Source organism: Haliotis cracherodii, unplaced genomic scaffold (assembly GCF_022045235.1).
Source record: "Haliotis cracherodii isolate W230 unplaced genomic scaffold, xgHalCrac1.p SCAF_17, whole genome shotgun sequence".
Taxonomy (NCBI): Eukaryota; Metazoa; Mollusca; class Gastropoda; order Lepetellida; family Haliotidae; genus Haliotis; species Haliotis cracherodii.
In genome coordinates, this window is record NW_027266272.1 from 20,325,584 (window position 1) to 20,342,480 (window position 16,897).

Consider the following 16,897-nt stretch of genomic DNA (forward strand, 5'->3'; position numbering starts at 1 on the left):
TTCTGGCTAACGTGGTACAGTTAGTCTGACCTTTCAACAGCTGTTCAACTGTTCAACGTTACGAAGATTACATGAAACAGGTGCGTGTTAAGATAAGCCGTCTGATATTTTGCAGAATCTCTGCTCAGGTATGTTTATGGAAAACGTTCTCGTGTTTCTTTGTTACGCGGGTAGAATGTGTTGACGAGAAAAACTGAAAACACGCAGAGAGTAAGCTCACACCAGTGATATTCGAGAGCGAACTGGGGTCACTGATCCGGAAATACAGGTAGAAAGGTTAGGGTTTGGTTTTGGTTTGTTGTTTAACGCCGCACTCAGCAATATTCCAGCTATATGACGGCGGTCTGTAAATAATCGAGTCTAGACCAGACAATCCAGTGATTGATATCATGAGCATCGACCCACGCAATTGGGATCGATGATTTTCATCAACCAAGTCAGCGAGCCTGACAACCCGATCCCGTTAGTCGTCTTTTACGACAAGCATAGTCACCTTTTACGGCAAGCATGGGTTGCTGAAGACCTATTCTACCCCGGTATCTTCACGGGATCGAAGAAAGGTTAGGGAGAAGGCGGTAATAATAAGGTTAATCTTATGTGTATTGAAACTATGTAGACTTGACGCTGATGTTGATGTAAGATACAAAATGTGTTCAAACATGCTTTAGTTTTATGTTTCTTATCGACAATATATAGTTAAGTTCGAGCGTAAACAATATAATTATATAAGGCCAGGAAATAGATCACTCAGATAACGCAGATCCTCCGTCAAAAGGTCAACGAGCAACAAATAACGAAAGCATGTCTTACAGTCTGTGCTTGTATGTCTACCACTGTTGTCGTAATATATAGGTTGATTCTTTTGACTTCAGACCCGTGAAGATCCGGGGTAGAATAGGTCTTCAACAATCCAACCTTCCCATAAAAGACGACTATACTTGTGGTAAGAGGCGACTAACGGGATCGGGTGGTCAGGCTCGCTGACTTGGTTGATGCATGTCATGATATTAATCACTGAATTGTCTGGTCCAGACTCGATTATTAACAGACCGCCGTCATACAGCTGGAATATTGCTGAGTGCGGCATTAAACAACCAACCAACCAACATTAATTTAGACATACCTTTAATTCCTTGGACTCACTTAACCTCTGCACTGAGCCTCTAGGCCTCCGAAAGCATAAAAAAGCTCATTCTTAACCAACCAACCAACCACATCTATGAAACTATTTCTCATTATTTATGAAATTACATTTTCTACCATTCAATTATTTCAAATGTTTTCGTCATTATAAAATTTACAATTTCTTGACTGTTTATCTGATGGATGTTTTATGCACTTCATTGCAGTTGTGATGCAAGATGTTGGACGAAGCTGCTATATACCAAGTAGGTTTGCTCATCTCCGTCCTGAGTTCAGTATATGCTGCCCTTCAACCTTGCGTACTCCTGGCAGTGTTATGCCTTGCTATTGGATACATTTGTTTTACGGCTCTACAGAGGAAGCGCGTGAGGAGTTTGACAGCATATGGTAGGACCGTCCTCATCACTGGCTGTGATACAGGTAAATGTGAACCTTTATCCATTTTACCCCATAATGGCCACGATGAATAACTGCAGCCAAACGTTCAAATGTGTTCATGTAGCGTGTTCTATAGACACAGACATAACTGTTTCCCTCGACTGGTTACTCCAACATGGAACCGATGGTTCACATCGGAACGGATTCTCAAAACACACGAAAAAAACCTCTTTCATTATTATATTTAGAGTACTTCATGTACTTGTTTGTTTGTTTGTTGTTTAACGCAGCACTCAGCCAATCAATCATATTTGGAGATTTAACGTGCGCTTTCCGCATGTAAATAAATTACATTTAGCGTATCTCGCACACGGTGCACTCAGCAATATTCCAGCTATATGACGGCGGTCTGTAAATAATCGAGTCTGGACCAGACAATCCAGTGGTTGACATCATGAGTATCGATTCACCTAATTGGAATACGATGACATGAATGATTCAACCAAGTCAGCGAGTCTGACCACCCGATCCCTTTAGTCGCCTCTTACGACAAGCATAGTCACTTTTTACGGCAAGCATAGGTTTTTGAAGCCCTATTCTACCCCGGATCTTCAGGGTCTCATAAAAATGTTTCACATTCAATGGACAACAATATTTGAAGCAGTCGTACAATATACAGAACTGCACGTATTTTTATATACATGTCACTGCACACACACCATGTGTATGTTTGTTGATTCGATTTCAAGAAGTAATTTTGGATTGAAAAAATATAATCTTATCATATACTCTGCCACAGAAAAGCTATACACATTCTGTATGACTTAGAATCAGGCCATAGTTACAGGCCATTGAATACAGATCATTATCATAATAAAATGTCAACGCCAGAGAATAACCAGTCTCGATTATCCGCAGAAAGATATACTAATGGGCCTGAGATTCCAGTTTCAATGTCTCAGTCCAAACATATTTTTTGTAGTATATTTTATAAATGCTGCTTATGATGAAACTCTGTACACCAGCAGCATATAATCGAACATGTTTTCAAGCGTGTTACAACACCATGTCGAGACTTACGTTGATGCGTGACCTTAACAGTCCACATATTGCGTGTCAACAAAGAAAGTCATGCTCCGTATGGTGACGAATGGAACAAAATATGTCAAACTTCATCCGAATCAAACAGATCAGAAGACAGTCCACCTCTCGCTTCTATCCCCCCCCCCCCCCCCCCCCCCCCCCAGCCACAGATTTCGCATTTTCAACCAAAACGTCGTGTGTTAATATTCACTTCTACGAGAGCAACGAAACTGAGATGTGACAAAGTTTTAAAGGTTTTGTTCTGCCCAGGTTCGTACAAGAGCATGCTCTACACATTTGCACTACGTGCATGGTGTAATGTTGCCTTGTGAATAATGGTTTGGGTTTAAGAAACACGAGACATTACACATCAATTAAATATACTAATTGTTCTATTCTATACATTTGTTTGGTTGAGCAAATGGAAAACGTAAGGGTGGGGGCGATTTTTAGGGTGAGTGGGTGAGGATGGCTTTACACCGCATTTAGCAATATTCCAGCAATATCACAGCGGGGGACACCATAAATGGGTTTCACACATTGTACCCATGTCGGGAATCGAACCCGGGTCTTCGGCGTGATGAGCGAACGCTTTAACCACTAGGTTATCCGACCGCCCCGATTTTTAAGGTCTGTGTACATGTGTTTGGAATGCTGTAAAACCATTTCGTCCAATGCCAAGAGTTATCCGCTCTATTTGATGGTCTACGACAACATACCCATTCATGCTGGGAGTAGGTGAGTATGGTTTGACGGCGCTTTTAGCAATATTCCAGTAATATCACGACTGGTGACATAAGAAATGGGCTTCAGACGTTGTACCCATGTGGGGATTCGAACCCAGGTCTTCGGCGAAACGAGAAAACGCATTAACAACTAGGCTATCCACCGCCCCATACATGCTGGGGAATGTTGTCTGTTTGAAAATGCCTACATCTTATTAATAAACAATGTTTCCATGTTGATAAAGGAATAGGTTACGGACTGGCACAGCGGCTCCTTCTAGAGGGGTTCACAGTCATAGCGACATGTCTTGACGTTGAGGGGCCAGGTGCCCGTGAACTGAAGAAGAACAGAAGTGGTCGTGTCCACGTCATAAGACTTGACGTTACTTCCGATGACAGCGTGGAGCTGTGTTTTGAAAGAACAAGAAAAATATGCAAAGGAACGGGTAGGTATGAACTTTCTATCAAATGTGTAATCTCCTGCTATTCCGAGCAGTTTTAATGTCTCGGCCCAATGAGATGGTCCCACAGATGTTCAATAGGATTCATATCGGGTGAGTGGGCAGGCCAGGGCAAAACGTCAACGTTCTGCAGGTTTAGAAAGTTCCGAGTCAGTCTTGCAGTATGGGTCCTGGCATTGTCGTGTTGAAACAATGTCCCCTGCTGTTGTTTTTGTAAGAACGGAAGCACAACTGGCTGCAACACTTGGTCTCTGTACTGCACAGCGTTCAGGTTTCCCTGTATAATCACCAAATCAGTCTTCTGATCTCCACAAATACCATCGGAAGTGGGTCAGGGGAAATCTTTAATGAACACCCCTCGTATGTAGTCAACTTTCCCTTCATATCGAGCAATATTCCAACAGATCCAGCCTTGGGTGTTTACATTTCACAACTCTTGAGATACGATCGAGCATGCTCTTTCTACCATGATTTCAAAGTGCGTCATACGACTCTTGCTCGATCAGGAGTTGTTTGATCAACATTCAAAGGCCTCAGTAAAGCTTTCAGAACGTTTTACGGTTTATATGGAGGACCTTTACAAATTTGACGCATCAGAGACAATAATGATGTCCGATGCAGTTCCCTATTTTGACTTGTACCATATGTTCCCGTGTATTTTCAGCTGAACAATTGACTTGCCTTTGCATGTTTTTGTGACGGGTGCCACAGGTGAGGCAGGATATGCTCACCTTTTCGCGAACACCTTTTTGACAGTGATTCATAAACACTCGTACAATCGACTCTGCTCTATGCAGAGATTTCTATCATATATGGAAAGGGTTTTTGTCGCTTCATTTCGTAGTTGTTTGTTTTTTGTTTAACGCCGCACCAAGCAATGTTCCAGCTACATGACAGCGGTCTGTAAATAAGCGAGTCTGGACCAGACATTCCAGTGATTGACATCATAAGCTTCGATCCACGCTATTGGGATACGATGACATGCATCAACCAAATCAGCGAACCTGACCTCCCAATCCCGTCAGTCGCATTTTACAAGCAAAGTCATTTTTTTCGGCAAGCATGGGTTGTTGAATAACTATTCTACCCCGGATCTTCACGGGTCCATTTCGTAGTTGATTCGGCATAAGTGATGAAAGCCACTGAGCTGAAACGTTATCAGATGCCGTTTCAAGCAGCACTAACATTAATGTGGTCTCCAAACTAGAATTGTTATTGTATCATTTAGTTTTGGTTACTTCAATATGAATATATAATTGTTTTCATCAGAATTTATCTCTCGTCTAAAGTACATCCATGATCAGGACCGACATAGTATGCTTCAGTGAGTGGATGAGCGAGTTGGGTTTAACGCCGCTTTTAACAGTATTCCATATCCTGGCATGTCAGCTTAATTTGGGAGGAAAGCCCGAAGTGATGCAGGTCTCAGACATTTACCACTTCGGTGAAACCCACGAGAATGCTTCAACGTGTGGTGATACCTTCTCATATTCCTCATTCAAGGTGTCTTTATGTGAACATCCTTCTATCTTAAGATTGTGAAATAATAATGAGTTGCATTGCCCAATTTAAATGTTTTTCTCACCAGGTTTTCACTAAAACTGGGAGATACCCTTTTGAAAACACAATATCATGTGATAATATAAAACAATTAATCCTGAATGTCAGTTTTTAATATTTCTTGTAACGTTTTACAGAGATGTTTTGTTTGTTTGTTGTTTAACGCCGCACTCAGCAACATTCAAGCTATATGACGGCGGTCTGTAAATAATCGAGTCTGGACCAGACAGTCCAGTGATTGATATCATGAGCATCGATCCACGCAATTGGTTTACAGAGATGTCATCACTTCAATCACAGTCTTATAACACACAGCAACATCAATAAAATGAGACTATATGGTTTTTTACAGAGACCCAAAAAATTGATATCCTATTTCTTCTATCGTTCCGTCAAACTGTGGCCTAACTAGGTTATTACAATTGTCACCCTATCCCAATTGCGTGGATTGATGCTCATGTGTCCATCACTGGATTGTTTGGTCCAGACTCGATTATTTACAGACCGCCGTCATACAGCTGGAATATTGCTGTGCGGCGTTAAACCACAAATAAAAAAATACAATTGTCAAGCAGCCTTCGACGGATGTCAGGTGTTTTCTAGCATTATAGTTATGTATTATTCACATTAAGTACTTAAAGTGAATTAAATTTAGAAGCTTACGGTAGTGTTTAATTGCACCCACACACATCTGCGACCGCAGGTGTGCGCCACTCAATAAATTGTCCATAAGATGTCGGGTGATTACCGTGTGTTCCATCGATCCGCAGATGGGGTTTTGAACGACGCCAGGTCGTTTACCTATGAGAACGAATACGCAGTAACGCCACTATCATCGTATCTATTGAGGGTGGAAGTAAGTGCGTTTGGTTTAGCGAACCATGTGTAATACAGGCGTTCTCCCTTCATACCAGCTTCTCTTGGAAATTCAACCTCTCAACATCAGGGGATCTTCAACACTAAGCAGCTTTCAGACAAGACTTATACATTCTTGTTCCGGACATACCATACAGTTGTCTAGTTTTAAATGTAATGTACTTTAGTCTGCAGACTAAGGGGCACGGGTGGCCCAGTCGTCTTAGGCTGTGCAGAGTTGCACGCCAGAAACCTATGATTGTGGGTTCGAATCCCGGTTCGTGAGACCTGCATCACTTCGGGTTTTCCTACCACGTTACGCTGCCGTGATATAACTAGAATACTGTTTAAAGCGGCGTTAAACCGAACTCACTCACTCACTAGTCTGCAGTCTGGTAATAAGTGCGTTCAAGGAAGGCGGTCTGTAAATAATCGAGTCATGAGCATGAGCATGGATCCACGCAATTGGCATCGATGACATGCATCAACAAAGTCAGCGAGCCTGACCACCCGATCCCGTCAGTCGCCTTTCAAGACAAGCATAGTCGCCTTTTTTGGCAAGCAAGGGTTGCTGAAGACCTGTGTATATATGTAGCGAGACATGCAAATACTTGGTGACAGGATATTAGGCTCATTCTACACTGGCTTATTATAATGCGATGTTATGTTTGAGTCAGAATTTGATACATTCTTTTTCTTTGAAAAGAGAGAGTCTAATTTTGATTTGGGATCCCACAACATCAAGGCCATTGAACGTTCATTTTCAAACCTGAGTTCAATTTATAAAAACTCAAGGTCTCATCCCATAATACCAAGTGGCCAGTCCCCAAGTTGTACATCTCTTTATCACGCTTCGATGAAACCGCAAAGTAAGGGATTCTATCCTCAGTGCCAGGCGTCCTTTATGGTGGTCATGGATAGGTTCAAAACCACTGATGGTAAATACAGGGGTTAGATCAATGTTACTCAATCCATCCTTGTTTCAATGTATAAAGAAAGCAGCGTTACACCCAACTCACTCACTCACTCAATAGTCAATACTCCCATATAACTTTTTATAACCAATGTATATTTTTAAGTGATATAACTGTTCTAATGTATCTCACTGTTGGATCGCATCACAAAATTATCGGCCTTATGGTAATTTAACTCAGTATATTGTTACACACATCTTCCCGAGGCAAGGGAGTTAACTGACTATAAAAGTCCAGTTTCCACCCTTGCCGGACTAGGCTGGTATTATGGAGTTACATTTTGTCTGGGCTAACGAGTCCATGCATAGTCCAATCAAAATCGCGCAACCAAATCGAAATCCGGTTCGTAGACTGTCGTACTGATTTCGGTCGATTGAAACTCGTTGTCAACAGATATTTTCCAAATCTTTTCATTATTTTAATCAAGGTGCTCACGTGTTTTGGACTTGTGTGTCTATTTATATTTTGCTCCTCTATCATCAATAAACGTCAAAAACGTCTGTTCGTGTCGGTCTATCGCGATCACCAGGGGTGATACTATAGCTGAATAATTCTTTGTTCCAGTGGTTTCTTGAAGATGCATATCCGTTTGTTTTCCTTTCTTTCCATGGATGGAATATGAATACACCTATAAATCTGGGTTTTAATATTCTATCTCATTGACCTTATATTACTGACCGCCTCCATGGTCTAGTGGTAGAGCGTCCGCCCGGAGAGCGCAAGGTCCGGAGTTCGATCCCCGGCAGCGTCATACGACATTAACAGATGGTACTTGTTGTTACCCTGCCTGGCGCTCGGCATTAAGGGGCTAAAACAAGGACTGGTCGGCTCGGAGTGCGGCATGGTATCTCAGTGAGCTAGCACTATAAATCGGCATCAGTCCGGTCTAGTACAAGCAGCCACACACACGTGCATGCACGTCGCTATATAAGTGCAATAATCTTGGGCGCGACGTTAAACCCCATTTCACCTCACCTTATATGACTGTTAAATGCTTCAGGCTTATGGGGCTTGGTCAACAACGCGGGAGTGGTCAGCTTCGGGGACGTGGAACTGACTACCATGGATATATTTCAGAGAGTGGTGGACGTCAACCTCCTTGGCGTAATAAGGGTAACGAAGGCCTTCCTGCCCCTGGTTAGATATACACAAGGTGATGATGAATCATTATTTCGGAGTGTCAGAATGAGCATGGTTTATTGCCGCTATTAACACTATTTCAGTGACGTCACGGCGTGCATTTTAGTGAGGAAGAAAATCGACTTCTACCTTTGCTGAATTCCATGGTTTTCACGCACCCAGGGCGAATCTGGAATTTGATCCAACGATAGTAGGTTCCTGGCACCCTCATGGGAGGTAACTCTGCATAGCGTTATTGGGCCACCCATGATCACCTCCCAACATCATAGAAACGATTAAAAAATGCAAAATATTTCCATCTAGATCAAAGCGAAATATGTTGATAAAACACTTATTGAATACCTTATATTTGTTTGTTCATAACCTATCAGTGTTATGCTTCTTTGACGTACAGGATACGGATACATATGCAACAGATGTGGATTAATGTCAAGGTACCACGTTAGATTTCTGACTAATTTTATTTCAATTTTGTGTTTAGGGAGAATAGTGAACGTCACTAGTGTCAAAGGATTGTGTGCCTATCCCTGCTTTGGTGCTTACAATATTTCCAAATATGGCGCCGAGGGATTGACGGACACCTTACGCCTCGAGATGAAAGGGTTTGGCGTGAAGGTCATTGCTGTCGAACCCGGAAACTTCGGAGGAGCGACGGCGTTATGGGATGAAAGTAATGTAAGAACAAATACATTCTCAGGGGCATTATAATTAAATATAAGCGAGAAAAACCTTTACATAACCAATAGAAGTGACATATTGAATATTTTGACATACTGAACCCATGTGAAGAATATAACCCGGGTCTTCGGCGTGACGAGCGAACGCTTTAACCACTAGGCTACCTCATCACCCCGATATATACTCGAAGATTTTAAATATATATAAAAATACTTGAAATGTGAAAAAAAAGTTGTCGTGGGTTTGTCCGGTATTCAATCAAATGACCGACAAAATATTTGATCTCAAGCGAAACTCCAGCTCCCCATCTTGCCGCGAATACAAAATGGGCGGTCCCATCTCGAGTGTAATCTTTGATACCACGTTAATACAACGTTTTTTCTGAACACATTACATATAAGCTATCTCTGCAACTGTCAACGCTAGAGAATAATCTCGCGTAAGCGCGGAAACAGATTGCATAGGGCATTAAAGGCAAATTAATGATGAAACTAGATCCATGCTGATTAAACGTTAAAGTTGTGGTTAATACCACTTAACTGCCGGGAGTCCCGAGTTAACTGGAATAAACGAGTATGCCTTTGTCGACTGTCCTTTTACATCGAATTTACAAGTACTAGTGTATCTCCTTACATATGTCAGATTTTGATTATTTCTAAATTACATTCATTCATTTGCTTAATCGATTTAACCTTTAAAAGGCTTCATCTAATTTGTAGAGGATCGCAAAAAGTATTTTTGTTTACATATCTACTTGACCCGTGACGATTCGGGGTAGAATAGGTATTCAGCAACCCGTTCTTGCCGAAAAATGCGACTAACGGGATCGGGCGGTCAGGCTCGCTGACTTGGTTGATGCATGCTATCGTATCCCAATTGCGTGGATCGATGCTCATGATGTCAGCCACTGGATTGTCTGGTCCAGACATGATTACTTACATACCACCGTCATTTAGCAGGAATATTGGAGTGCGACGTTAAACAACAAACAAACAAACAAAACATATATACTCACAGTGCTTGGAAAAAACTATGACAGTAATCGGCATCCAATACTAATACTAATACTGTTTGTCACATGGGTTACATACATGTGGGCCCGTGAAGATTCCGGGGTAGAAAAGGTCTTCAGCAACCCATGCTTGCCGTAAAAGGTGACTATGCTTGTCGTAAAAGGCGACTAACGGGATCGGGTGGTCAGGCTCGCTGACTTGGTTGATGCATGTCATCGATCCCAATTGCGTGGATCGATGCTCATGATAGTAATCACTGGGTTGTCTGGTCCAGACTCGATTACTTACAGACCGCCGTCATATAGCTGGAATATTGCTGAGTGTGGCGTTAAACAACAAACCAAACCAACGTACATGTGTGGTTCATTTTCTGTATACACTATAATTAGATGTGCATAATCATTGTGATGGATGATGAGTTTGTATATAATTCATATTAAATTCGTTATTTGTTGAAGACGGACATTTGATCCTTGACAAAACACAATTATTCATTAATAGTAGACAGTACACTGTGAATTCATTTGAAGTTGTCGATTTGTTTCTGCTTTCATTTTTCTAATTGCCTTTTTCCTTTGTAACGGTCATGACAAGGTAAACACCTTTATTGTTTATTGAACTAAAAAGCAAATACGTCCAGAGGCAATTGCAAAAGCATATCCTTTCAGCTGTATTTGTTTTGTGTTCAATCAATACGCTTAAGGCTTGTGCCACACTTCGCTGGAAGAAAGAAAAATGAATTCCGGCTAATCCCGGACGTTACTAATAGCCTACCACGTGTTTCAACATACGAGATCGGAACTTTATTCAATTCGTGAGGAGTTCATTAAGATGGCCTAGATTGATTGACGACAATAGCTACACATCCGTACTCACCCTGACCTAGAGGTGACCATGGCATTTACGTTAGAAGACAAAAGCATGATGTTATTATGTAGATCAAATTCACTGAAAGATAACATAAATACAGACTTTAAAATACAACGCTAAATATATAACAAGCTGTTAAAATCTACACTTTTCCAAGTATTTCGCATGGCCATGTAACATGATGTTTGTAAAGTGATAGGTGGATTAAAATATTGCAGTGTCATTCGTGGGACAAACACCCAGTTTGGTTACAAATACTTGTAGTTTGAAATACGATGACAAAAGTATTGGGCCCGTACAGATCCGGGGTGGAATAGGTCTTCAGCAACCCATGCTTGCCGTAAAAGACGACTATGCTTGTCGAAGGCGACTAACGGGATCGGGTGGTCAGGCTCGCTGACCTGGTTGATGCATGTCGTCGATCCTAAGTGCGTGGGTCGATGCTCATGATATCAATCACTGGATTGTCTGGTCCAGATTCGATTATCTACTGATCGCCTTCATATAGCTGGAATATTGCTGAGTGCGGCGTTAAACAACAAACCAACCAACAAACAAAGGTATTGTCTAAATCGCAGCTTGGATTTGTGTTAGACTCATTGCTCAAAGCATACGATTTTTTCTTAGACGTCAAACATGCCCAGGGTACTACTTATTTCCTTTTGTTAGACCTGAGTCAAAAATAGACTTTCACAGTATTTTCTGAAACAAACTGTGAAAAGAATAATCCTAGACCCCCAAATAATATAATTTTACCATGACCATGCTTTCCGACACATCAAAACTAATAAGTTTTTTTACACAAAGACTTTGCGTATGGAAACATTGATCTTTCGATAGCATACGCATAATGCACATAACAATGGTTGTCGATAACCCATCAGAATTGTATACTTTCGATATCGGAATATTATCAGATGTTTTTGTCACTCACTAATACACTGCACAAACACTTGGTCTCAACAGCTTAGCAAAAAGGATGTAGTCTATTTCAGAATACATATACTCAGCGTCATAATTAAGGGGTCACACAGATACTTAGAGCAAAAAGTTTTAAAAAAACCCGTCGAACTTCGTCGAGGGTAGTTCAGTTGAATCTGGAATGAATCATGATCATTAAATATCTACATTGACTGTTACTTGTACTGTCATGTATTAGTGTGAAGCCCATTTCTGGTGTCCCCTGCTGGAATATTGCTAAAAGCGGCGTCAAACCATACTCACTCACTCACTCACTGTCATCATTCGTGAGCAACTCGTGTTATTCCGGGACAAGCCGAATAGCGACTCGTGCCCCTCCAGTGGCCATTTTTGCGACCGGGTTCCGTCTTAGCGCAAACGGGCATACCTAAAACAATTGTGAACTCGTTGCGTAACTGTTCACAAATATTTCCCCATATATTATATATATTTCAGATGCAATTTAAAGCACATCGGGACATGCGGATTTATACAGCATGATTGAACACATTTAACTGTGTCTTGGGTATATGTTTAGATGCAAGACATATGTAAAATCAAAAATTATTTCTGAGGGATTCTTTGACGAAGAACTTGAAATCACACGCGCATTCTGATTGGTTTGTCGTATTTGCGCACATAACATTCATCGATAGGGGGACGAGTCTTCTTGCAGGTTACGGAAAGGGGCGAGTGGTGACGAATGTCACTGTCATGTATTGCACGCGTATGAGCTGAACCCCTGGTTGCATTGAGGTGTGTATTTGGGGCATCGTTTTCCAATACCTTCAATTATGCACAATAGTCGTTCACCATATTCACAGTTTCATTTAAGCGTCCAGTCAGTGCAACATGGGCATAAACAACATGTTCTTCAACTGGTGATGCTATTGTCAACATACTCATACCATTGACGCATGTTGGTATATGTTGACACCCTACACCTTCAATAATGACGCTGAGAGCACAATTAAGAGGTGAGGTGAAATGGGGTTTATCGTCGCGTCTATAATATTACTGCACTTGTATAGCGACGTGCATGCCCGTGTGTTTGTGTGGCTGCTTGTACCAGTCCGGACTGATGCCGATTTACAGTGCCAGCTCACTGAGATACCGTGCCGCAGTTTAACATGAATACCCCACTCAGACACAGTATACTGACTCCGAGCCCTTGTTTTAACCCCTTAATGTCGAGTGCAAGACACCAAGTCCCATCTTTTAACGTCTTTTGGTATGACGCTCACCGGGCGGACGCTCTACCACTAGACTAAGGAGGCGGTCCGGTGACGAGGCGATATAATTATCTATATCTATGGGGGGTTAATTCAGCAGTTGGTTTTGAAAAAGAAACTATGTATTTTGTAATTGTTATATTGAACTAGCCAAGTAATTGATTTTGAACTTGATTAGCAACATGATTTATGTTTGTCACTACTTGTGACTACTTTTAGGTACGTACTAAGACCATACCCGTGCTCGTGGGTTTCAACGAAGTGGTAAACGTCTTAGACCTGCATCACTTCGGGCTTTCCTCCCACATTAAGCTGACACGCCGTGATATAACTGGAATACTGTTAAAAGCGGCGTTAAACCCACCTCACTCACTCACTCACACGTACTATGACCTTTTGTTAGTCTTTACTGTAAATTACATACCGCCAAAGCGATCGGTTCCAAATTAAAATAAGAGGTATCTTATTTACAGTTTTAGTACCTTAAATTTCAAAACACAGTAAGGTTATCTCCTAAATAGTCGGCCCCTTTGAACCCTTATCCTAAAATGTGAATTAAGTTATTGTAGTACCTTAGATAAAATCACTTTGTTACAAAGTTCCCTTGAAGTGCAGTGGCTGTCATGTCTAGCACGGCTTAATGTAGGATTGGATGGTTGGTTTGTTGTTGAACGCCGCGCTCTGCAATATTCCAGCTATATGACGGCGGTCTGTAACTAATCGCGTCTGGACTAGACAATCCAGTGATTACCATCATGAGCATCGATCCAAGTAATTGGGATCCATGACATGCATCAACCAAGTCAGCGAGCTCGACCACCCGATCCCGTTAGTCGCCTTTTACGACAAGCATAGTCGCCTTTTACGGCAAGCATGGTTTGCTGAAGACCTATTCTACCCCGGAATCTTTACGGGTCCAGCTTAATGTAATAAGAAAGAGACAAGTTTGTATGTCACAGTGTTTTGAAACTGACATTGCAGACAGAACGCTTAAGACGGGAAATGGCAGACATGACGTCGGGTGCTACAGACGAGGCTTTAACTACCTACGGTGACGACTACCTCGACCAAATGCTGTCCATGTTCAAGGAAGGCAACACCTATTCACGTAGCAACATTGACCCCTTGCTTGATGACTTTGTAGATGCCTTAACCAATCAGAGCCCAGCGTACAGGTACGCCACTCATGGGGGAAGCACCTTATTGGATATTGACGTGGTGAGCCTTTCAGTTGATTGTTTTATTCAAATTCAGAATACATTATAATTATCTCCACATATAATGAACCGAGTCAACGACAATGATATCATGTCAGGAAATAAACGTGGCAGAAACACAAAATACTTGCAGGTAAACGACTCAGAAATTTGGTTTGGTTTGGTTTGTTGTTGTTTAACGCCGCACTTAGCAATATTCCAGCTCCTTGACGGCGGTCTGTAAATAATCAGTCTGGACCAGACAATCCAGTGATTAATATCATGAGCATCGACCCACGCAATTGGGATCGATGACATGCATCAACCAAGTCAGCTAGCCTGACCACCCGATCCCGTTAGTCGCCTTTTACAACAAGCATAGTCGCCCTTTACGGCAAGCTTAGTCGCCTTTTACGACAAGCATAGTCGCTTTTTACGGCAATCATAGTCGCCTTTTACGGCAAGCAAAGTCGCCTTTTACGACAAGCATAGTCGCTTTTGACGGCAATCATAGTCGCCTTTTACGGCAAGCAAAGTCGCCTTTCACGACAAGCATAGTCGCCTTTTACGGCAAGCATAGTCGCCTTTTACGACATGCAAAGTCGCCTTTCACGGCAAGCATAGTCGCCTTTTACGGCAAGCATAGTCGCCTTTTACGACAAGCATAGTCGCCTTTTACGACAAGCATAGTCGCCTTTTACGACAAGCATAGTCGTCTTTTGCGGCAAGCATAGTTGTCTTTAACGACAAGCATAGTCGCCTTTTACGGCAAGCATAGTCGCCTTTTACGACAAGCATAGTCGCCTTTTACGACAAGTATAGTCGCATTTTACGACAAGCATAGTCGCCTTTTGCGGCAAGCATAGTTGCCTTTAACGACAAGCAAAATCGTCTTTTGCGGCAAGCATAGTCGCCTTTTACGACAAGCATAGTCGCCTTTTACGACAAGTAGAGTCACCTTTTATGACAAGCATAGTCGCCTTTTACGGCAAGCAACCCAGGAGTACGTGTATGTTGAGGATAAACTGTTTTTGCACGGTTGGTTTGTACTGAAGGTCAGCTCTGTAAGCCCGTACGAGGCCGCCAAGTCTGTGTGGTACCCATCGTTACCATATCAAGTTATAGGTTGACAAATGTAATAATTACGAAATTAAATATTCCGATCAAGATAACTGCTTATTTTAATTTTGGCGAGAGCAATTTTACTTCACAAACAAACTTTATGTACTCCGTCATTTGGTTTAATTCGAAAAAGAATGAATGCTATGCTTATTGTCGCAGTATACAAGAGATTGTCGATCACCTATCTCCAAGAAACGAGCCCTTTAACGGACAATATTTCAGTTCACAATAGATTGTCTGGACGTACTCGATCCCAGCCATCTCAGCCAAACTATTATATTGTTATAGTTTATTCATGTCATCGCGAATGAATTCATATAGTATGGTTATTACTAAAAATAATTAAACTAAGCTTTGCTAAAATTCCTATGTCAGCAATATCACGGCGGGGGACTCCAGATATTAGCTTCATACATTGTACGAATGTGTGGAATCGAACCCGGGTCTTCGGCGTGACGAGCGAACACATGAACAACTAGGCCACCCCACCGCCCATCTAGGCGTGTAGGTTTGTATAAACCGCCAGTTCAACCAATACACTGATAAGTAGGGTTGTCTAACAAGTGCGTGCATCAATTACAGCTGCTGACAGTGTGGAAGAATTACCTACCAACCTCTTTATTGGACTACCTAGTCTTGAAATACAGGGGAATACCAGCTCGAATGAAGGAAGGACGCTAACACTGGTGTTGAATTTTAAATCTTTCCTCTGTAATTGGGCAAAATAAAATAAAATGTTTTAGATCATTATACAATGGTTCTCGTGTGATGTGTCACTGAAGGTTAACCACATAATATCTTGAGAATCCCATAACAAAAGTCAGTGTTCTCAATTACTCATCTCAGTTACTTGAAGTAAATGTGTTCAGACTAAGTGCAATGTTGATCTTCACATGACAGTCGTCAATGTTAGTGAGTGAGGGAGTATGGTTTTACGCCGCATTTAGCAATGTTCCAGCAATATCACGGCGGGGGACACCAGGGAAAACGGACCCGTGTCTAAGGCGTGGAGAGCGATCGCATTAACCACTAGGCCATCCCACCGCCCCAGTCAACGCGTTAAGCTTCACATGAAACTAGTATAAGTGTTCAGCTTCACATAACAGTAGTATTCACATGTGTTCATATTTACAGAATAGTTGTAAATGTATTCAGCTTCACATAAAAACAGTCAATCTGACATAACAGACTTGAGAAGTCGAAGTGTTCAGCTTCACATATCACAGTAGTCAAAGTATTCAGTTTCATATCACAGTAGTCAAAGTGTTCAGCTTCATATCACAGTAGTCAAAGTGTTCAGCTTCATATCACAGTAGTCAAAGTGTTTAGCTTCATATCACAGTAGTCAAAGTGTTCAGCTTCATATCACAGAAGTCAAAGTGTTCAGCTTCATATCACAGAAGTCAAAGTGTTCAGCTTCATATCACAGTAGTCAAAGTGTTCAGCTTCATATCACAGAAATCTAAGTGTTCAGCTTCATATCACAGTAGTCAAAGTGTTCAGCTTT

The 16,897-nt window shown here is 41.7% G+C and overlaps 1 protein-coding gene across 4 annotated transcripts; it reads left to right on the forward strand.

Moving 5' to 3' along the window:
• The first annotated feature begins 208 nt into the window (after positions 1 to 208).
• On the forward strand, positions 209 to 16,127 carry LOC139464509 (17-beta-hydroxysteroid dehydrogenase type 6-like). 4 transcript variants are annotated; one of them, XM_071246034.1, is made up of 8 exons: positions 209 to 268; positions 1,350 to 1,563; positions 3,575 to 3,775; positions 6,121 to 6,206; positions 8,257 to 8,332; positions 8,801 to 8,994; positions 14,054 to 14,290; positions 15,973 to 16,127. In XM_071246034.1, the coding sequence occupies exons 2-8, from the start codon at positions 1,362 to 1,364 to the stop codon at positions 16,069 to 16,071; spliced, it is 1,095 nt and encodes a 364-aa protein (XP_071102135.1). In that variant the 5' UTR covers positions 209 to 268; positions 1,350 to 1,361; the 3' UTR covers positions 16,072 to 16,127. The 4 variants fall into 4 exon arrangements, with proteins under 4 accessions (XP_071102135.1, XP_071102134.1, XP_071102137.1 ...); XM_071246033.1 differs by lacking the exon at positions 209 to 268 and adding an exon at positions 870 to 943; XM_071246036.1 differs by lacking the exon at positions 209 to 268 and adding an exon at positions 870 to 943 and having other exon boundaries at positions 14,054 to 14,247; positions 15,973 to 16,063.
• Positions 16,128 to 16,897: the final 770 nt, after the last annotated feature.